This window comes from Oxyura jamaicensis, chromosome 2, assembly GCF_011077185.1.
Source record: "Oxyura jamaicensis isolate SHBP4307 breed ruddy duck chromosome 2, BPBGC_Ojam_1.0, whole genome shotgun sequence".
NCBI lineage: Eukaryota > Metazoa > Chordata > Aves > Anseriformes > Anatidae > Oxyura > Oxyura jamaicensis.
In genome coordinates, this window is record NC_048894.1 from 23,663,254 (window position 1) to 23,679,887 (window position 16,634).

General features: G+C 42.0%; 1 protein-coding gene across 1 annotated transcript in view; it reads left to right on the forward strand.

The window, feature by feature from the left end:
* The first annotated feature begins 2,966 nt into the window (after positions 1-2,966).
* The window catches only part of CDK14 (cyclin dependent kinase 14), a 329,549-nt gene continuing 315,881 nt past the window's right edge, over positions 2,967-16,634 (forward strand). Inside the window, exons 1-2 of the mRNA XM_035319413.1 lie at positions 2,967-3,368; positions 9,552-9,583. Coding sequence (XP_035175304.1) covers positions 3,287-3,368; positions 9,552-9,583 — 114 coding nt within the window. The 5' untranslated portion in view covers positions 2,967-3,286. The remainder of the gene's footprint in view (positions 3,369-9,551; positions 9,584-16,634) is intronic.

A 16,634-nucleotide genomic window follows, 5' to 3' on the forward strand; every position in this document is an offset into this window, starting at 1 on the left:
GCACTGTTTACAGCTTTAAACAATATGTCACTTTACACAATAATAAACAACTGCCAACCCTGCTGTCTCCTCTCCTCCAGAAATAACAAACCCAACCCCGTACCTCAGTGCAAAACATTTACATGATTAGGCTCACTGGTCTGTGTGATGCATGGAGGCAAATGTTTCCTGTTGTCCAACTTGCAATTGATATCTTGGCAAATATTTTTATTGGACTTGATAATCCTTACATTTGCAGACTGATTCAGCTTGACTCAGTGGCTGTGGCAGAGGTCAAGATTTGTAATGAATTCTTACCAAAGCCAGGCAAGGAGATGCAGGAGTCATAAAGTAACTGCAAGCTGCTTTTTATGTAGGGTGTATCTTTGGGGAGTTGATGTGAAAAAGGATGCTTTAAATAAAGTGCCTGGGTTTTTATAATGCAGCTGTCCCATTAAATGCAAACGAGCTTTAACTCTGTAAGATGCTTGTGGAAGAAGGCAGCAAACAGCAATATTCTTTAGCATTTTGTTCACGTTAATTTTCTTATGCCACAAATTGCAAGACTAAAACATAAAAAGCAGAGCCAAAAGCTTGCCCCTACAAGGAAGCAAAATGTCATCATTATAATAGCTGCTATCTCTGTGGTTTGCAAATTGTGCATTTCTGCCTTACTGGTTTCCTGAGATGGGTGGTGGAAATGCAGAAGAAGAAAAATAACCACCAACTTATGAACTTGATCAAAGCTACAAAAGTGATTTCACATTCCTGAATTCAATGAGTTTTCAACACTCGTGCCCCTGGAAACAGAAAAGGGTTGGGTGGGGGAGAGAACAAAGAAAGACCGTAACATACATGTTTCTGTCAAGTGCAAACCACACCGGGAAGAATAACAGAAACTGCAACATGCAGTTTGAAGATTTCTGCACAGCTTCAACCTCTTCCTTCCTCTGGCAGAGCATGTCTGTGTAACATCTCTGCAGACTGAGATTGTACAATTTTCAGGAGACAAGGGCTGTGTTTCTCTCACTGGCACCACACTGCTGTCTAATTTAGGCAAAATTTTCCTTGATTTAAAAGAGCCTGACATGTGCCTGTAGATTGCTCCCAAGCAGCTGCAAAGCCAGACACTTGTCAAAAATTTGAAGTTGCCTGTACCGTCACAGAAAGCAGAACACACTGCAGTCGTCTGGCAGAGGCTTGTCCTCCACACCTGATAAAGTTAGAGTTTACCTAGAAAATAGGGGGAAAAATGGGAATGTTGTTCCAAATTCACTAGGTGCTAGAAACATTGGTTTACATTAGTAAGACAGCATCAGTTAAGCATGGTTAATTACAGGTTCCTCAGAAACTATATCCCTAAGTGCCAAGAGAAAGCCACAGACTGAATTACGGCAGTGTTCGTGCAAGTCTCAGCCGGGCAGCGAGGCTGCCTGGTGTGAATGGTATGCACAGAAAGTGAAAAGGGCTCAAATACTCAGCTTTAGCTTCTGGACCAGAAAATATTATTTATGTTGACACCATTTTCCTCTTCATTTGGAGTAGGAGTATTCACAAATATCAGCATCAGATGTAAACAAAGATCAAACTATTTAACTATTATTAAGGACTTAAATGTCATTTTTTTGAACTTAGTAAAATATGCTGAAGTACTTGTGTCCTCCCTTTTTTCTCCTTCCAGCCTCATCTTTTTTTTTTTTTTTTTTTTTTTTTTTTCCTGTGCCCGTCTCTGTAAGGTTTCAGTTTCCACCCTGTCTCCAGTTCTTTCCATAATATGACATATCCGACATTAATGTGGCATTTTAGCTCCTATTTCAAAGACGCTACTGGGGTCATTAGGATTCCCACCTCTGAAAGCCTTTTTATCAAACACGCTGTACATTCAGGGGTTGTGCACAGGACTTTTTGCCAGTGTTACTGTACTGCAATATAGCAGGACAATTCCCATAATCTGGTACATCACAAGAGCCATGCACATAAGTGGAGAGCAGATTTCTACCTTGAGAGGCTCCACATTTGCCATCCCTGCTGCATTGAAGTAGACAGGTCTGATCCCAAAGAGCTCAGAATTGCAGACGGCTTGAACCCAACTCACCTAAATGCTTGTCTAGACAAATGTGCTTTTAATATTGAGTTAACAACTCTTAGCTTGGGCAGCATCTAATCCCAGTAAATTGCGTTAGCTAGCCTCATTAAAACCCAAGTTCATTTTAACCAGATAACATGTATCAAAATACAATTTGAAACAGGTAAACCTGGGCTTTAAAATGTGTTACCTAGCATATATTGTTCTCAAAAAGCACCTTCTTTCTGTTTTGGACTAGACACGGCCATCCATCTTGATGGGTTAAACTGATTTATTTTTCAGCAACGTTGGTTCAGTGGAGTTAACAAGATCAAACGCTCTCAACGCTCATTAAGCTGCAGGCTAACGCATCTGCAGGCGTGTTGGCTGGCTGCGTTTTGGGGAGCACGTGGGGAGTAGCCCAGCTTTCCACTTTAGGGGTGGGGTGCGTCCTGGGGGCAAGGCACCCTTGTCCCCCTGCTGCAGTGGATATGGTTTATGCCTCGGGCTGGAGCCTCGGTGCTGTTCCTGGAGGGATGGATGGAGGGATGGGGATAGATGGATAGAGGGAAGGAAGGAGGGAGAGAGGGAGGGATGGGGATGGATGGAGGGATCGGATGGATGGATAGAGGGAGGGTTGGGGATGGAGGGAGGGATGGACGGGGCCCGGGGCCGGCCCGCTGTCTCCCCGCCTCTCCCCTTTCAGCCCCCGCTTCCCCTCCGGGCCGGCCCGGCCCGAGGACACCGCCCCGCAGCCCGGCTCAGCCCGTCTCGGCTCGGCTCGGCTCGGTGGGGCTGGCTGCAGCCCGGCTCGGCCGCCTCCTCCCGGGCCCGGAGCGGGGCGCCCCTGCCCCGCCAGGCTCCGCCTTTCTCCTCCTCCTCCTTCACCTCCTCCTCCTCCTCCTCCTTTCTCTCCCGGCGCACCCCTCCCTCCCTCCCTGCTGCCTCCCTCCGTGCCCGCACTCGGCCGCGCTCCCCGCTCCCCTCTCCCTTCCGCGCGTTCCGCCTGCCCCCGGCTCCCCCCCGGGCCGTGCCGGGGCAGCCCGGGGAGCGGGACCGGCACCGCGCTATGAGCCCCGCGGCCGCTGCTGCTGCTCCCTAGGGCTCCGTCCCCGGGGGGGGCGGGACCGGGACCGGGCAGGGGGCTCCCCGGGCAGGGAGCTCCTGGGGGGAGAGTGGGCAGGGGCCGTGCCGCAGCCGGGACGGGGGTTGGCGAGGAGGGGGGTGCCCGCCGTGCGTGCCATGATCGGCTCGCAGTCCGCCGAGAAGCTCGGCAGGATGAAAAAGTTGCGGAGAACTTTGTCGGAGAGCTTCAGCCGCATAGGTGAGGGCCCGGCGAGGGGAACGGGGCCGGGTCCCGGTGGGGGAACGGTGGGGTGGTGGTGGGATGGGTGTGGGATGGAGGTGGTAGGGTGGGGTGATGGGGTGGTGGGATGGTGGTGGGGTGGTGGTGGGGTGGTGGTGGGGTGCTGGGCGAAGTCCCGGGGTGTCCACAGTGCTGAGGGGCTCCCCCGTGCCCACTGCTACACTTGTGGGGGCTCCGTGGGGACCGGGGCGCGTTGGGGTGGTCGCAGCCCCCCCCGGAAGCGTTTCCTACAAGCAAGGCCCGGGGAACACCGGATGGTCCCTGGGCGGTGTGGAGCTGGACCTGAGTTGGCCCGGCAGAGGGTAGGCTCCATTGCCAAAGGGAAACCTTGAGAAAAAACGTGGGAAAGGGAGTTGTTTTTGTGGTGTTGTTGCAGGTCTGGTCATTTATTTTTGGTTCAGGCTGCACATTCTTTTAAGTTGAGGCATGAGATGCTGAGGCAGATAATGCTGGAGCAGGGATTTGGGAGGCCAAACAAAAGAAGTCTGTCTGTTGGCTGGTGCTGAACCTTGTGCTTTCGCCGGCGCAAAGCATCGTGAGGTAGCGTTATCTGAATGCCGCTGCCGAGCGTGGTACCTCCCGGTGCCACCGCCTCACGCTTGGCTTTGACAGCAGGTCGTTTTGCTCCAGGGTCTGTTCCTGAGACAATGCCAAAGAGTTGCACTTGTGGGCTCGGACTGGTGTTTCTCTTGGTCTTCAGCATGATGCTGGGCTTAATTCAGCATTCAAAGTGTTAACACTGGCTGCCACCATCACCATGCAGCTGGGCAGGGAGAGAAAGCAATGTGGGTGAGGTGTGAGGTGGCTGCAGCCTGAGGTAGTGGGACAGCTGTGCTGGCAGACTGGGCAGAGGCTGGGACAGATGAGGGGATGCAGCAGCCCCCATCCTTGTAGTCTCACCAGAGGAGGGCCCTTGGGCAGCCCTCACCCCTGGGCTGTCCCACCAGGGCACCTTCCCTTGCAGTCGGTGAGGCTGTCACATGTTTCTCTACTTTCAGAGCTGCGTTGTCCCAGAGGGAGAAAAGGATGTGCCCAGAGCTGTGGCATTCAGTCCTCCCTCAACAGCCTCACTGAGGAGGCACGTTGAAATATGTGGACACTACAGCTTTGCACGTGTTGTGTGTGTGCTCAGCCTCTAGCTTGTAGGGACTGCACACCTGAAGTGTAGGAGATTGAAATAGGCTATCTGCCGTTTTTTTTTTGTCTGATTGAAAGATGGAAAAGACTGAAAGTTCATGTTTGTAAAAAGAATTTCAAGGGTAAATGTCAAGTTTCAATTCTGAAGTGAATATTAAGTTGCAGTTCCGTATCTCTCTGTGCCCGTATGAAAATAGCTTTCACCTCTAATCAATCTTATGTCATTTAAACAGATTTGACAAGTTTGATTTCAAAGAGAGGAGTTGGGTGTTTGGTCTCTCACATGCTCGTGTGCCTGTACATACATGGACACTCCTGTACAGGGCTGTGGGCAGGTTTTAGCCAGGGGAAGTCATTAACAAAGGAAGGGTTTTGAGTGCTACTTTATCATAGCAGTGACAGTCCCTTAATGCCTTCTTAGCATCAAGACCTCTCTGTGTGTTAATTTCTGCACATTTTAGTGGCTTTGTTGGGTCATTGTCAATCTTGTCATTTTCACAAATTAAACGTTTTAGTTTCCTTGGGAGCTTTGGCCTGCTGGAGGTACACATGCTGTTACATCTTCCCTTCACACTGGCTATTTGTGCAGCGCAGGAGCATGGGAGGCTGGCTTGTTTGTTTGTTGTGGTTGTTTTGTCATTAAACTCAGCTGCTACCAGCATGACTGCTCCATCCTCAGATGCTCTAATAGCGGGACCATCACACTGGGGATTGCATTGTGAGCAAAAACTCTAATTCATCAGTGTGAGGTTTGGACCTAGTCCACTCCCCAGCCCACAGCCACAGATAAGACCAAGCAAAGCCAACCTCTGTTTAACACACTCTTAACTTGCATATCACGAAATGCTCAGGTAAAACACATGTTCTACTTGTGTTTTGAAATTAAGGAGAGAAAACCAAAGCCCCATTAGGAAAGGTCTTCTGGCTTTTTGTCACTCTGGTTTTACACCTCTTTTTGGCAATAAGGTGTTCCCTGGTGAGATTAGTAAGTTACTGTATTTAATCTTGAGTTTTGTCAGTATTCTGTCCAGTTACAATCAATTATAAATCTATGATGATCTTTAAACTTTTCCCTCTCTGCTGCAGTTGATATCTTTTAATAGGTTCAAGTACACAATAGCGTTATGAACACAGTCACGTAAGCGAAACAAGAGTAATGTGGTATTCAAGTCAAATTGTGAGCTGAACCTTCCCCTGCTGCAGCAGCACCAGGCATTCCCCAGTGTCTGCAGTATCTGAGCTGCCAAATACAATTCTTCCCATACTACAAGACCCCTTAATTTTGGTACTGATGTTACTGTTAGCTTCTTTGATAAGAGGAGTGGAAACACATCCAAGTTGTCATTGGCAGTGTTGTTTTTTTTCTTTTTCACTAGAGCTTGTAAGTTAATACTCACTGAACTACTTTCAAGACCACTTTCTCCCCACAAAGAACTCAAAGTACTTCCCTCTATTTGAGAGGTTGTATCAGTAAGGAATTCAAAACTTGACTTTATTTTTTTATTTTCCCAGTGTGCAATGGTATGTAAATTAAGTAATGTTTGAAGCTATTTCCCAAAAGAAGAAAAAATGAAATGTGGTACGGATGTTCTGGATATTTCCCCCAGCATCTCTAGATAAAAGAGGAGGCAGACTTAAAACCAGCTTAGTTATCCCTGGGGCTCAGAAAGGAGCCGTTATTTTGTACCAACTGTAGCCTCAAGCAGACTTGGCCCATTTTCCTAACTGTGATCTGATACAGTTCAGCCACTGCATCCAGAAACTGGCAGAGGGTCATGAATTTGTCTGTATTGTATATCCTCATCCTGCAAAATGATGCAGGCTGGCTGATCCAGACCATAACTGTCAGAGTTCCTAGCATGAAGACCGTTTATTTTGCTGTTTATGAGCTGAAAAATGTGATGTGTGAAATTGTCTACCTCTGGAGCCTTCATCCCAAGGCTCAGAGGTAGACAATTGCCTTGTCCTATTTGCAAGTCTGGTAAAGCACAATATGACACCATGGTGTGTTGGAAAAAATGCATGTGGCCTGTGGTGCTAAGCTGAAGTCTATATTCTGAAATAGACAGGATGGCCTTTTATTGCAGAAATTACATGCTGACAGTTCTAGAAGAATTAACCATCTCTGCAGCTTAATGCACCATTTCTACTGGCAGAAGTTTTCTGCTGTTACGAGGGGTATCTCTTAAAATTTAGCACGTCATGAAGAACTTGCATTGCTAAGAATCCAAAAAATGTACAGAATTCTTTTTATTGATAGGTTTCCCTTACACAAACAGCCAAATTAGTTTACAAATTCTACTTTCCTTGCTTACACTCTGTTGTACGTTTACACAAACACATTATACTACACGTCAGCCAACTTTCTGAGTTTCAGTTGACTCCCTGTTTCTTTTAGCATTTAAAACTTAATTAGGTTTGGTTCTTAATTTTACACTTTGATAATTATGTAATGAAAATCAATAATCAGGAATTTTGTAAAATTGTCATCATCTTGTAGTTATGTAAAGAATTCCTGGCTATGCATTTGTTGAAGTGAATGTAGTACCCAAATCACATTTTGAGATCTTTTCAGTTCATGCCATTTAACCTCTTTTTATTTTATTTTATTTTTTAGTTTTTATTTTTTCTTATGCAATCTGTTTAGTCAAAAACTAACACCAGGGTCGAGAAAAAGGAAGCATTGCTGAAGGTTGTTCACAGTGCACTAAAAGTAGTCTGTGGCAGTTCTGAGCATCTATGTGCTGTTACTAGCTCCTCACTGATACAAAGGTTATCTCCACTAATCTCCCCTAATGTACACTTGCATAGCTGGCATACCTGAGATAATGAGAAGTGCATTTCTAAACAGTTTGTTTATTTTTTTTAATTGAGAGAGGCTTTTTTAACTTGCAAAAAAGGCTTGCATTAATGAGAAAACATGCTTATAATATCATTAGTTGTTAGTTGTGTAAAATATGCTGGCTTGATTTTTTTTTTTTTTTTTTGAAGGTGCTATGTGAATTTAATAATTTGTGTTGTTAAGCAGAATCTGATTAAATGAGGGGCTGGGACTCTCATATTCCTATTTTTGAAGGTTCATTTAAAAAAGCTGTTTTAGTCAAAGTTAGAAGTGAAAGTAAAGACAAGCCAGAAATATACAGCAGATCACAGATTCCCATTTCTTGTTCTGTTATGTTGTGAATTATGCTGGTTATCTGTTGTTTAGTAATTCCTGGAATGTCTTGGCCTTGTAAAAATCAGGAGTTTTGGTGAGGGACAAAAGCTTGCCAGCATGACCCAGGTGTATCATATTCCATATTTATAGCTTGTATGTCCTTGTGACCTGAGAAGTAAATAAAAAGGTTAAACGTATGTTCTTAAAGACTGGGACTGGTTCATTTTTTTTTTTTTTCTCTCTTTTCTTTATGTTCCAACTCATAATTTTGGGTAGCTGGGACTGACAGTCTGAAAATGTTTTGTCAGGCCTTTAAGACCATAAAACTGCATTTCATGATAAAAATGTACAGTGTGTGTGTGCCTCAATCTTCTCAGCAAAATCTTTTTTTTTTTTTTTTTATTTATTTATTTTTATTTTTGTTACTGAACATGAAATCTGGAATCTACATGAGTAATTGTAACAAAGCAATTTTCAGAGATTTTTTCAGAGCTGGTGGAATACATTTGTGGTGTCCCAAAGAAATGCCAATATGAAAGCAAACAAAGGCTGGAACATCTGTGCTTTCCTGTGCAAGGAAAGCTGTGATTTGTAGCTTGCTGCCTGGGGCAGACGTTGCAGAGCTGCAACACTTTTCTGCAGTGCTGTCCTGTGGCAATGCAGAGCTCACCTGCCTCAGTTATCCCTGTGGTAGAGCTGATATGGTTTGGGGTTTTTATTTTATTTTAAGCTTTTGTTTCTGAAGACAGGGTTTGGAAGAGGTGGTCGATTAGAAACTCAAGTGATTTGAAGGGAGAAGGAACACCTGAAAAGGGAAACTACCAGAGTTTAGATCCTTAAAGGTGCTGGGCACTGCTGAAATCAGTGAAATTTGGGTGCAAGAAATGTTATATTGCTTACGTGGTTAGGAGCTGTCTGGGTCTTCGGTCATTCAGGTTACCTCTGTCAAGTTGCAGACATTTGTTACTAAATGGAAAAGAAGTAGTGCAATCATCAGCTCAAGGGTTTGTCATATTTTAACTTTTCAAGAAAAGTCAAAGCAGATCAATTTCAGGGTGAAGCGTGCAGTGCCCAGTCCCTGGTTGTTCTGTTTGTGGTGTGCAGAGCAAAGAAAGGCCTGGCTTCTGACTGATGGTTCCAGGGGGGATTTGGAGAAGTTAAATTGTGTTCTCACTTCAGTAAAGACACCCAGTATGCTAAAGGAAAAAAGTTGCATCAGATTAATGCTTGCTACAACTTCAGAACTATTCATGTCTGTCTCGCTTCACCAGTTCATGTGATTTTGGTATGGTTTTCATGCTTCTTTTTTTTGTTGATTTCATGCTAGTTAATAGTGTAAGAAAGACAGAAATCTCATCTGTTTTAATGCAAGTCATGTGGTTTAAAGAAAAACACCAAAAGCCTGCTACAATTCATACTTCAATGTAAAGATTTAGTACTTGACAAGCTGAATAGGCATTTAGGTGTCTATTATGCTTTTGCTTTATGAAGTTCAGTCAGGCTCTCCGTAAAATGCTCTGTAAGAATTAAAATAAAGAAACTTGTGGACTTTTACTTTCCTTAACCTGGAAGGATAATATTTTTCATAAATATGTAAATTTAGTTTCTTGGAAACATGCTGTGCAGTCCTACATTCCATTTAGTTTCATATTTTGAGTATAAAATTGTTATTTGTGCCAGCATGTTCTTTCATAGTATGACAGGAAAATGTTGCTCTGTTTTTCTCTCTCCTGGAGAGAACATGCTCAATGTTCTCCTTTGAGAGCTTTGAGCTTTGTGCTCATTGAAATGCAGTACAAATAACTATTTCTTTTTTTTTTTTTTTTTTTTTTCTTTTTTTTTTAAAGCCTTGAAGAAAGAAGATAGCAGCTTTGATGAGGTAGGTTAAATATCTGTGTACCTCACACAGTCCAAATCTGCCTTAGTATTTCTCACTAGTGCTCAGAGACCCACAGACAGTAGTGTTACTACATGCATATGTCTTAATACATGTATATTGCTTGAACATGTTTTCATTTCCCAAATAACTACCAGATGAATTTGTTGGTTGAAGACTCTGAATGGAATGCTTGTTTTCTTGAATATAATAAAACTGAAAAGTCATATGAATAGTGTTCATGTAAAAGAGTCACATACAGAGAAATTGTGCATGCAGAGCAAATACTTTATAGAACTTTACGTACAGGAGTTCTTGTAGGTATGCAGACAATATAAAAATGTAATTTTTGAGAGAACACTATATAAAGTGCTGCTGCACTGTCTTCATATCGAATATCTCAATTGAGATAGGTTCTACTTGTGAAATCGAAACGCACATACACAAAACCAACAGCTAGCTGTATTTGTAACACTGGTACTTGATTATTCACTGCAGTCGTGTTTGGGATCTGTCCTATCTGCAATACGATTACATGTGTTAATTTTTAAAATATGCTACACTTCTGGCAATTCTGTGTCTTCCATATTGGATGCAGTAAGCTTAAGTCTTGGCTGATTACAGCGAGATAGCTGGTGAGTAATGCCAGATTCTGAAATAAATGGTGATGTAATGTCCTTGATCCTGGATCAAATCAGACTTCATCTCTTTCTGAACAGATCACATGAAATTTTATACCCCCTCTGCTGAAATTCACTAATAGCAATATAAATGTTTTATACTTTTCTGGCATGTTGCAGAGTTTGGATACAAGCCCCTCTTATGTCTAGAGCGAAGATCCTGGAGTTGAACTGGATCAGAAACCCCTGTTATGTGTCAGTGGTCCTGACTATTGCAGTTCTACTACAGCATTGTTAGAACTTGATGCCTTTTTAAAGCTATAACTATTTTGATAAGTGTTTGGTAGGCTCTGAATCCTTCTTTTACAAATCTGTTCCATTTTTGTTCAGTGCTTTCTTTATTCTGAATGCTTCAGTGTTATATCTGTGTTATAACCTACCCAATAAGTACCTTGTATTATACTTGATACAGAATTTGAAAGGATCTATAATAAGTTAAAAAATGCGGTTTTACAAAGATGGCAATTCTTCTCTCTCTTCCCCTTCCACAGGATTGTTTATCTACAGGTTGTATATGTTTTCTTTAAACTTGGCTTTCTGTTTGAACAGGAGACAACTTGAACGTGCTTTCTATTTAAATTCAGGGGTGTGTGTGTGGGGAAAAAATGTCAGATATGTTTTTAATGGAATCAGACATATTATTTGTGTGAGTTACTGCAGTGGTTGCAAGGGAATGCTAGTGGGAAAAATGCACAGAAGAATTTTCTTCCATCTCCTGTAAGTATGGAAGAGTTTGGTGTGATGTTAGTGTCAATCTGTTCCATAGTTTTAGGTGACACTTATTGGAAGGAAGAACACTGGGGATAGATAGTTTTTATATTGTCCTCATTAATCTCTTCAAATTCAATGCAGCAGTTCTTGAATCAAATGGACTGTACCATGTATCACTTAATTCATTTCTTTTCAAACATCCTTCAAATCAGAAAATAAAACAGTCTTTAGTAACAGCAGTGTACCTGATTGTAGTTCGATGCTTCTAAGGGAGAGGATGTTTACAAGCAGAGAAGTGTGCATGTTTGTTGGTCTCAGAAGGCTATCCTGAAAAACGCTATTCAGACCATGGCATGATATGAAAGGAAAGAATTCTAGTCTTCTGGCTAGTATACATAGCATTGGTATTGCCAGGAATGCAGTTATGAACAGGGTTATGATGACAAGAAATGCGAATATCAGATGAAAAGGAGGGAGAGGAAGTAGTTATCTAGGTAGTGTTTTGCCTCAATTTTTAGGCCTTATTATGAAAACTTGTATGGCCAATCACTGAAAATCTAATTCCATTTAACAACTGACACAGTCTCCCTGTTCAATTAAAAGAGTCTCCTTCTGTGGTGCAGACAGATGCTGTTTATCTCTTCTCAACAATCGCTTCCAGCTTCCTGGAGGAAAGTTGGCCTGTGAAGTTGGGACTGAACAAGAAGTGATGAACAAAGAACTGAAGGGGAAGACTCAGTGGATAAGGAGAATTCATGGTTTTAGACATTTAAATTGTGACCAAAACACTAGTAGCAAAAGCAGGCTGTCAGGCTGACCTGAAATCTCTGAGGGGAGACGGAAAATGGCATAAAGGGGAAGAAGACCTTCCTAAAGCTGCAAGGTCTGGGTTTGCAGCTAAGTCAGTTGTCAGGTTATTCTGCACCTTTTAGGTGTTGCATCAGGCTCTTACTTGTTTATCCTTTGGGAAATGCAGAGGAAAAAAGAGCTTGTTTAGTGGATCTTTTTATACCTATTTTATACTTGCATGCAATAGCTCTGAAATGTACAACACTGCAGGAAGTCTTTATTTTGAAGAGAAACTACTAAGAATTAAGATATCAAACATGGCAGGTAAGTGTGTCACATAATTGCTTTCTGTGTGTTATGAAATTAATCTGTCTAGTAAATTAGGACCAAAAGAATCATCATGAACAGCAAAGCCTATGAGTAAGATGCATGCCAGAATATGATTTTAGTTGTTCCTGAAGTGTTATAGTGATCTTTGCCGTGCATTTAGTCCTGCCCATAAGCTTAGAGCACAGCAGTAGCACAAAGGAGTAGTGTAGGATTTGTCACTCTTTTGTACCTGCTTTTACGTTACTTTGATTAAATTTCAAATGACAAGAAAAAAAATATATAGATGCTGCTAGCCTTTACTTCAGTCTGTGAAAACAGTTGAATTAATATGGAAGTTCAAATCCATTTATATCCTACTTACCTTCCTCAGGATTTATTGCATCTTCCAGAGACTCCTGTGAATAAACACTTTTTATGTTGTCTTTAAACTTTGCCTTTTCCTTTTTATCATACCAGTGTTTACTAGTCACCTTTTGACAACTGGAACATTGCCTTGATCCAATACCTACTGAAGTCAGTGAGAAGTTCTCATTGCTTTCAGTTGTTTATGAATCAGTTTCTTGTGGAATGAAATATAATTTGGGGGTGGGAGTGCAGGATGTTTTTGCCTGTTTTCAGGGTTACTTTGAGCAAGAGGAAGTAAGCAGAGTTTTCCATCTTCTTGTGTCCTGAAATATTGTTACCTGCTCTCTGAAGAAGGCCAACTGCAAAAGATAGTTGTCCTATTTCTTGAAGCAACCTAACCCAAACCCAAGGAACTTCCCTTCTCTCTGAATGCAGATTTTGGTACAGAAAGCATCTTTTTCATTCTTTTAGGCAAAATGTTGAGAAGGGATTATGTGCAATGTGCTGCCTCATTATCTACTCCGGATAGGAAGATATGAGGTAAACACCTACAAGGTGTAGTGCTACATGCAAAGAGCTGTCTATAAACAAATGCTTGGCCTTTGAGTTAACTTTTTGTGTGTGTGTGTGTGTGTGTTCCAGTAGTCTTCTCTGTTACAAGTAATAACCTCCAATTCTGCAGGATTATTTTGATGCCTGTGGACTTTTAGTATAACAAGAACTGTGGAATTTGGCCACTGTGTCTTATAAAGGTGCAACTACTTTCTTTTTCACTTGAATGTGATCGAGGCCAATTGCATATAGCTGAATTGCAGCTGAGCCCTTAAGTTGTAATTTAAGACCTTTAGTCATATGTATGCACACTGGCTGAATTAACATCCACATCATGATGAAATCAAAGTGAAATAATCTTAAATCTCAGAGTAATTTTCAGAGTAATTTATGGGATTGTTTTTTATGTATTGACTTGTATTGCTGTTGTTTAGCTGTATTTTGTTCAGTTTCAAGAGCATATCAGAGAAGTAACTGTAGTTCCCCCCCCATCCTCCAGTTTCTTATGAAATACTGTGATTGTGCCTGCCACATACATAATCCTTTCTGACCTCCCACTAATTTTGAAGTTGGCCAGCACTGCCCTCCTAGATACTTGATGAAAAAGCATGTGAGTTGGCTGAGGGACAGAGATAAGAATCTCCTCTGACTGAAAGGCTGGAATGCAAGGTCACGTAAATATAAGAGAATCTGCGTGGAAGGGTTATGAATACTTGGACCTCAGTAAAATCCTTAATACTCATCCACTCCTTACTTCATTTCTAGTCTCCAGGCATGAGGAAGCTGAACTTCATTTATTTAGTTGTTTCATTCATGGAACAACCTCTGTGTTTTTGAAGTGGAAGTCTGTGAAAGGGGAAGGAGTTTTGCCAAATTGCTTCTTGGTTCTGTAATATGCTTGCTCTTGCAACCTCTCTTTCAATAAAACAAAACCAAAAAGGCTATTCCTTCTGTGGGATGACTAAAACTAAGACTGCAAGTCTTAGTTTAAAAAACATCTATGCTTGAACCAGAAATCTTGTGTAGAGAACTTTTTGAAATCAAAGATTTAAAAGGAAGGATACAGCAGGAAAAAAAAAAACACAACAACAGTAGAGGTCTGTAAAGAATGAACAAGAGGAATACAAATGCAGTAATGCAGGAAGCACATAATACAATGAAAGCAACATTTTTTCAACATTTTCCTTAGAGTAAGTAGCTTGAGAGATCAGAGGATATTGGAAAGTATAGATATGGAATGATACCTTTACCTTCTCCTCCTGCAGCAGAGGATCTGGATTATGGGAGCCTTCAACAGAGGTGGAAGAGAAATAAATTTATCTTTCTTGAGGCTTAATATTACTTTTTGTGGTATCTTGGAATAAGCATTAGTAGTTTCACACCTGGGAGACTTGAAAGTGTGAGGTTGGTGTGTGACAGACATAGGGAAGAGCATGTGATACAAAGGGGTCTGGAAACCTGCTTGTTATCACTCCTTCTTGAGTGGGGATATTGCTCTTTATTGCTCAAGGTACTGCAAAATCATTACAGCCATGGCCTGGTAGTCTGCTTCTTGATGACTGTTCACATTTAAGAAGTAGTGGACTGGTGACTACTGAACTGATTTGTGTGGTGGAAAGTTCTAGAGAAGTGGTTTGTGGGTAATGTTTATGATAAGCCTGCAGACCTTTGGGGAGGGTGGAGAGAGGGCGTTACCAGCACTGAGAACTGAGGTTTGGCATAGGGTGTACGATGACTCCCAGGAGCAGCTCTCATCTGCACCGAGGTGCAGAGGCAAGCAGGTAATATATGGATAACAGTTACAATATGGGAATGAAGGCTGATGGAAAAGAGATTTGGGAAGAAGTGCTAGGAAAAAGAAACAACTAGAATTAAATCTGGAAAACAAACAGAAGTAGAGGTGTCAAAGCAGTTTCTAAATAATAAGTAGGGAGCTGGGTCAGAAAACCTTCATCCGGTGGTTCACATTAGTTTGCCAAAGATGTACAAAGTTGATTGAAACATCCTGAGAGATGTCTGCTCAGACATACGTCACAAAGTAAATGCGAGGAAACATAATTCCAGGCAGAAGATAAATTCGCTAGCAGTAACTTCCAGTACTGACTTATCACTTGGGACGTAATACAGACAAAAGTTTTCTGGGGGAACGAGGAAGATAAAAGCTCAACAATCTGATGGTTCCTGTGGGAGGCCTGTCTTCATTTAAGCAATCCTTGGATTCACAACGAGGTCTTTTTTGTTGATAGAGATTTCTTCAGTCTATCACCTTTGGGGGAGAGAATGGATGGGCATGATGTCTCCTGGGTCTTTCCTTTACAAAGGAGATTTCCTGGGAAGTGATTTGGTTGGGTCTGTGTTGCTACCTCTCCGAACTCAACTTCTTCCTACCTCTGGTACTGTTTACTTACACTACTGAGGATCTGGTGTTGGTTCATTGGCTCTCTAGAGAGAGAGGGCTTAGAGAGTAGCTTGCCCTGCAGATTTACTCATCACTGTTGCCACATGCTGGGATTTAAGGCCATTCTAACAAAGTATGAATCTGAATTGTGGACGGATGTGTGGTGTGACTGTGTGGGTTTGTAGCAGGACAGTATAAACATTTCAGTTCTTACAAAGATGTTCTCAGCTGCTTAAATCTTGTCCTCTTGAGAACTGATCATATTATTAATAAATGTGCTTCAGGTGAGCCTGAGGATGAAGAGAATGGATGGAAGACTGCAAACAGTCTTTCTACTGGAGTATGTCAGCTTCTTACTTGATTGGCTATGTGAGAGATGTGCCTTTAATCGTTTATAAAAATGCTTGTTTGTGAAACTTCTTGTGGCTTAAAAAAGAACACCAAACTTTGGAAAGCCTTACTTAACTTCTCAGAGAATTACCAAAATTCATTGTTTTATATGGCTATTAGAGATTCCTGTCACTTCCTTGTGCTGTGTTGCATGTGGAAGGAAGGAGGGTTTTGGAAAACATGAGATGCCTCAGAAGCAGGCCTAGGTAACCACAGTGCAAAGTAATAAGTAATTGGCAGATGGCAGAGAAGCAATTGAGCAAAACTGACTGGAGCATGGCTGCCCTATTGCATTCAGTTTCAAGGCTCTGAAGCAAAATCAGAAACCATTTGGAAGATTTTCAGGTTTACTTGATGGTGACTTTTTACTCAGAACAGTTGGCCTTGGTGGGAAACCTGAATTTGATGAAATCAAAATTTGAGAACTTTTCTGTTGTGCTCGGGAGGATTTTCATCTGGGGGCATCACTGAATCTGTTGAATAGCAGTGGTTTGACTCTTTGCCCAGCCACGTGTTGAGTCTTGCATTCTTCTGCCTGGTGTGTTTGTTGACAATGCATCCAGTTACCTTTCAGAAAGTTTACATTATTTACATTTAAAAAAAAAAAATAAAAATGAAACTGCTTACTCCCCTTCTCTGCCTTCCCTTCTCCTATGGGTATCAGATGGAAGAAGGGTTTGTGTTACTAGTTAATGTGTGTGTGTCTTCTGCTTAATTTTTCTTTGGAAAAAGACAAGACAAAAGATCAGAACTTGATCTGAATCCATGCCTATGGCAGTGATTTGTGAGCATCTGCCCAAAATGCTGGCATATAAGAGTTTTAACCTCTGTTCTGGTGGGAAGGGAAATGTTTTAGATA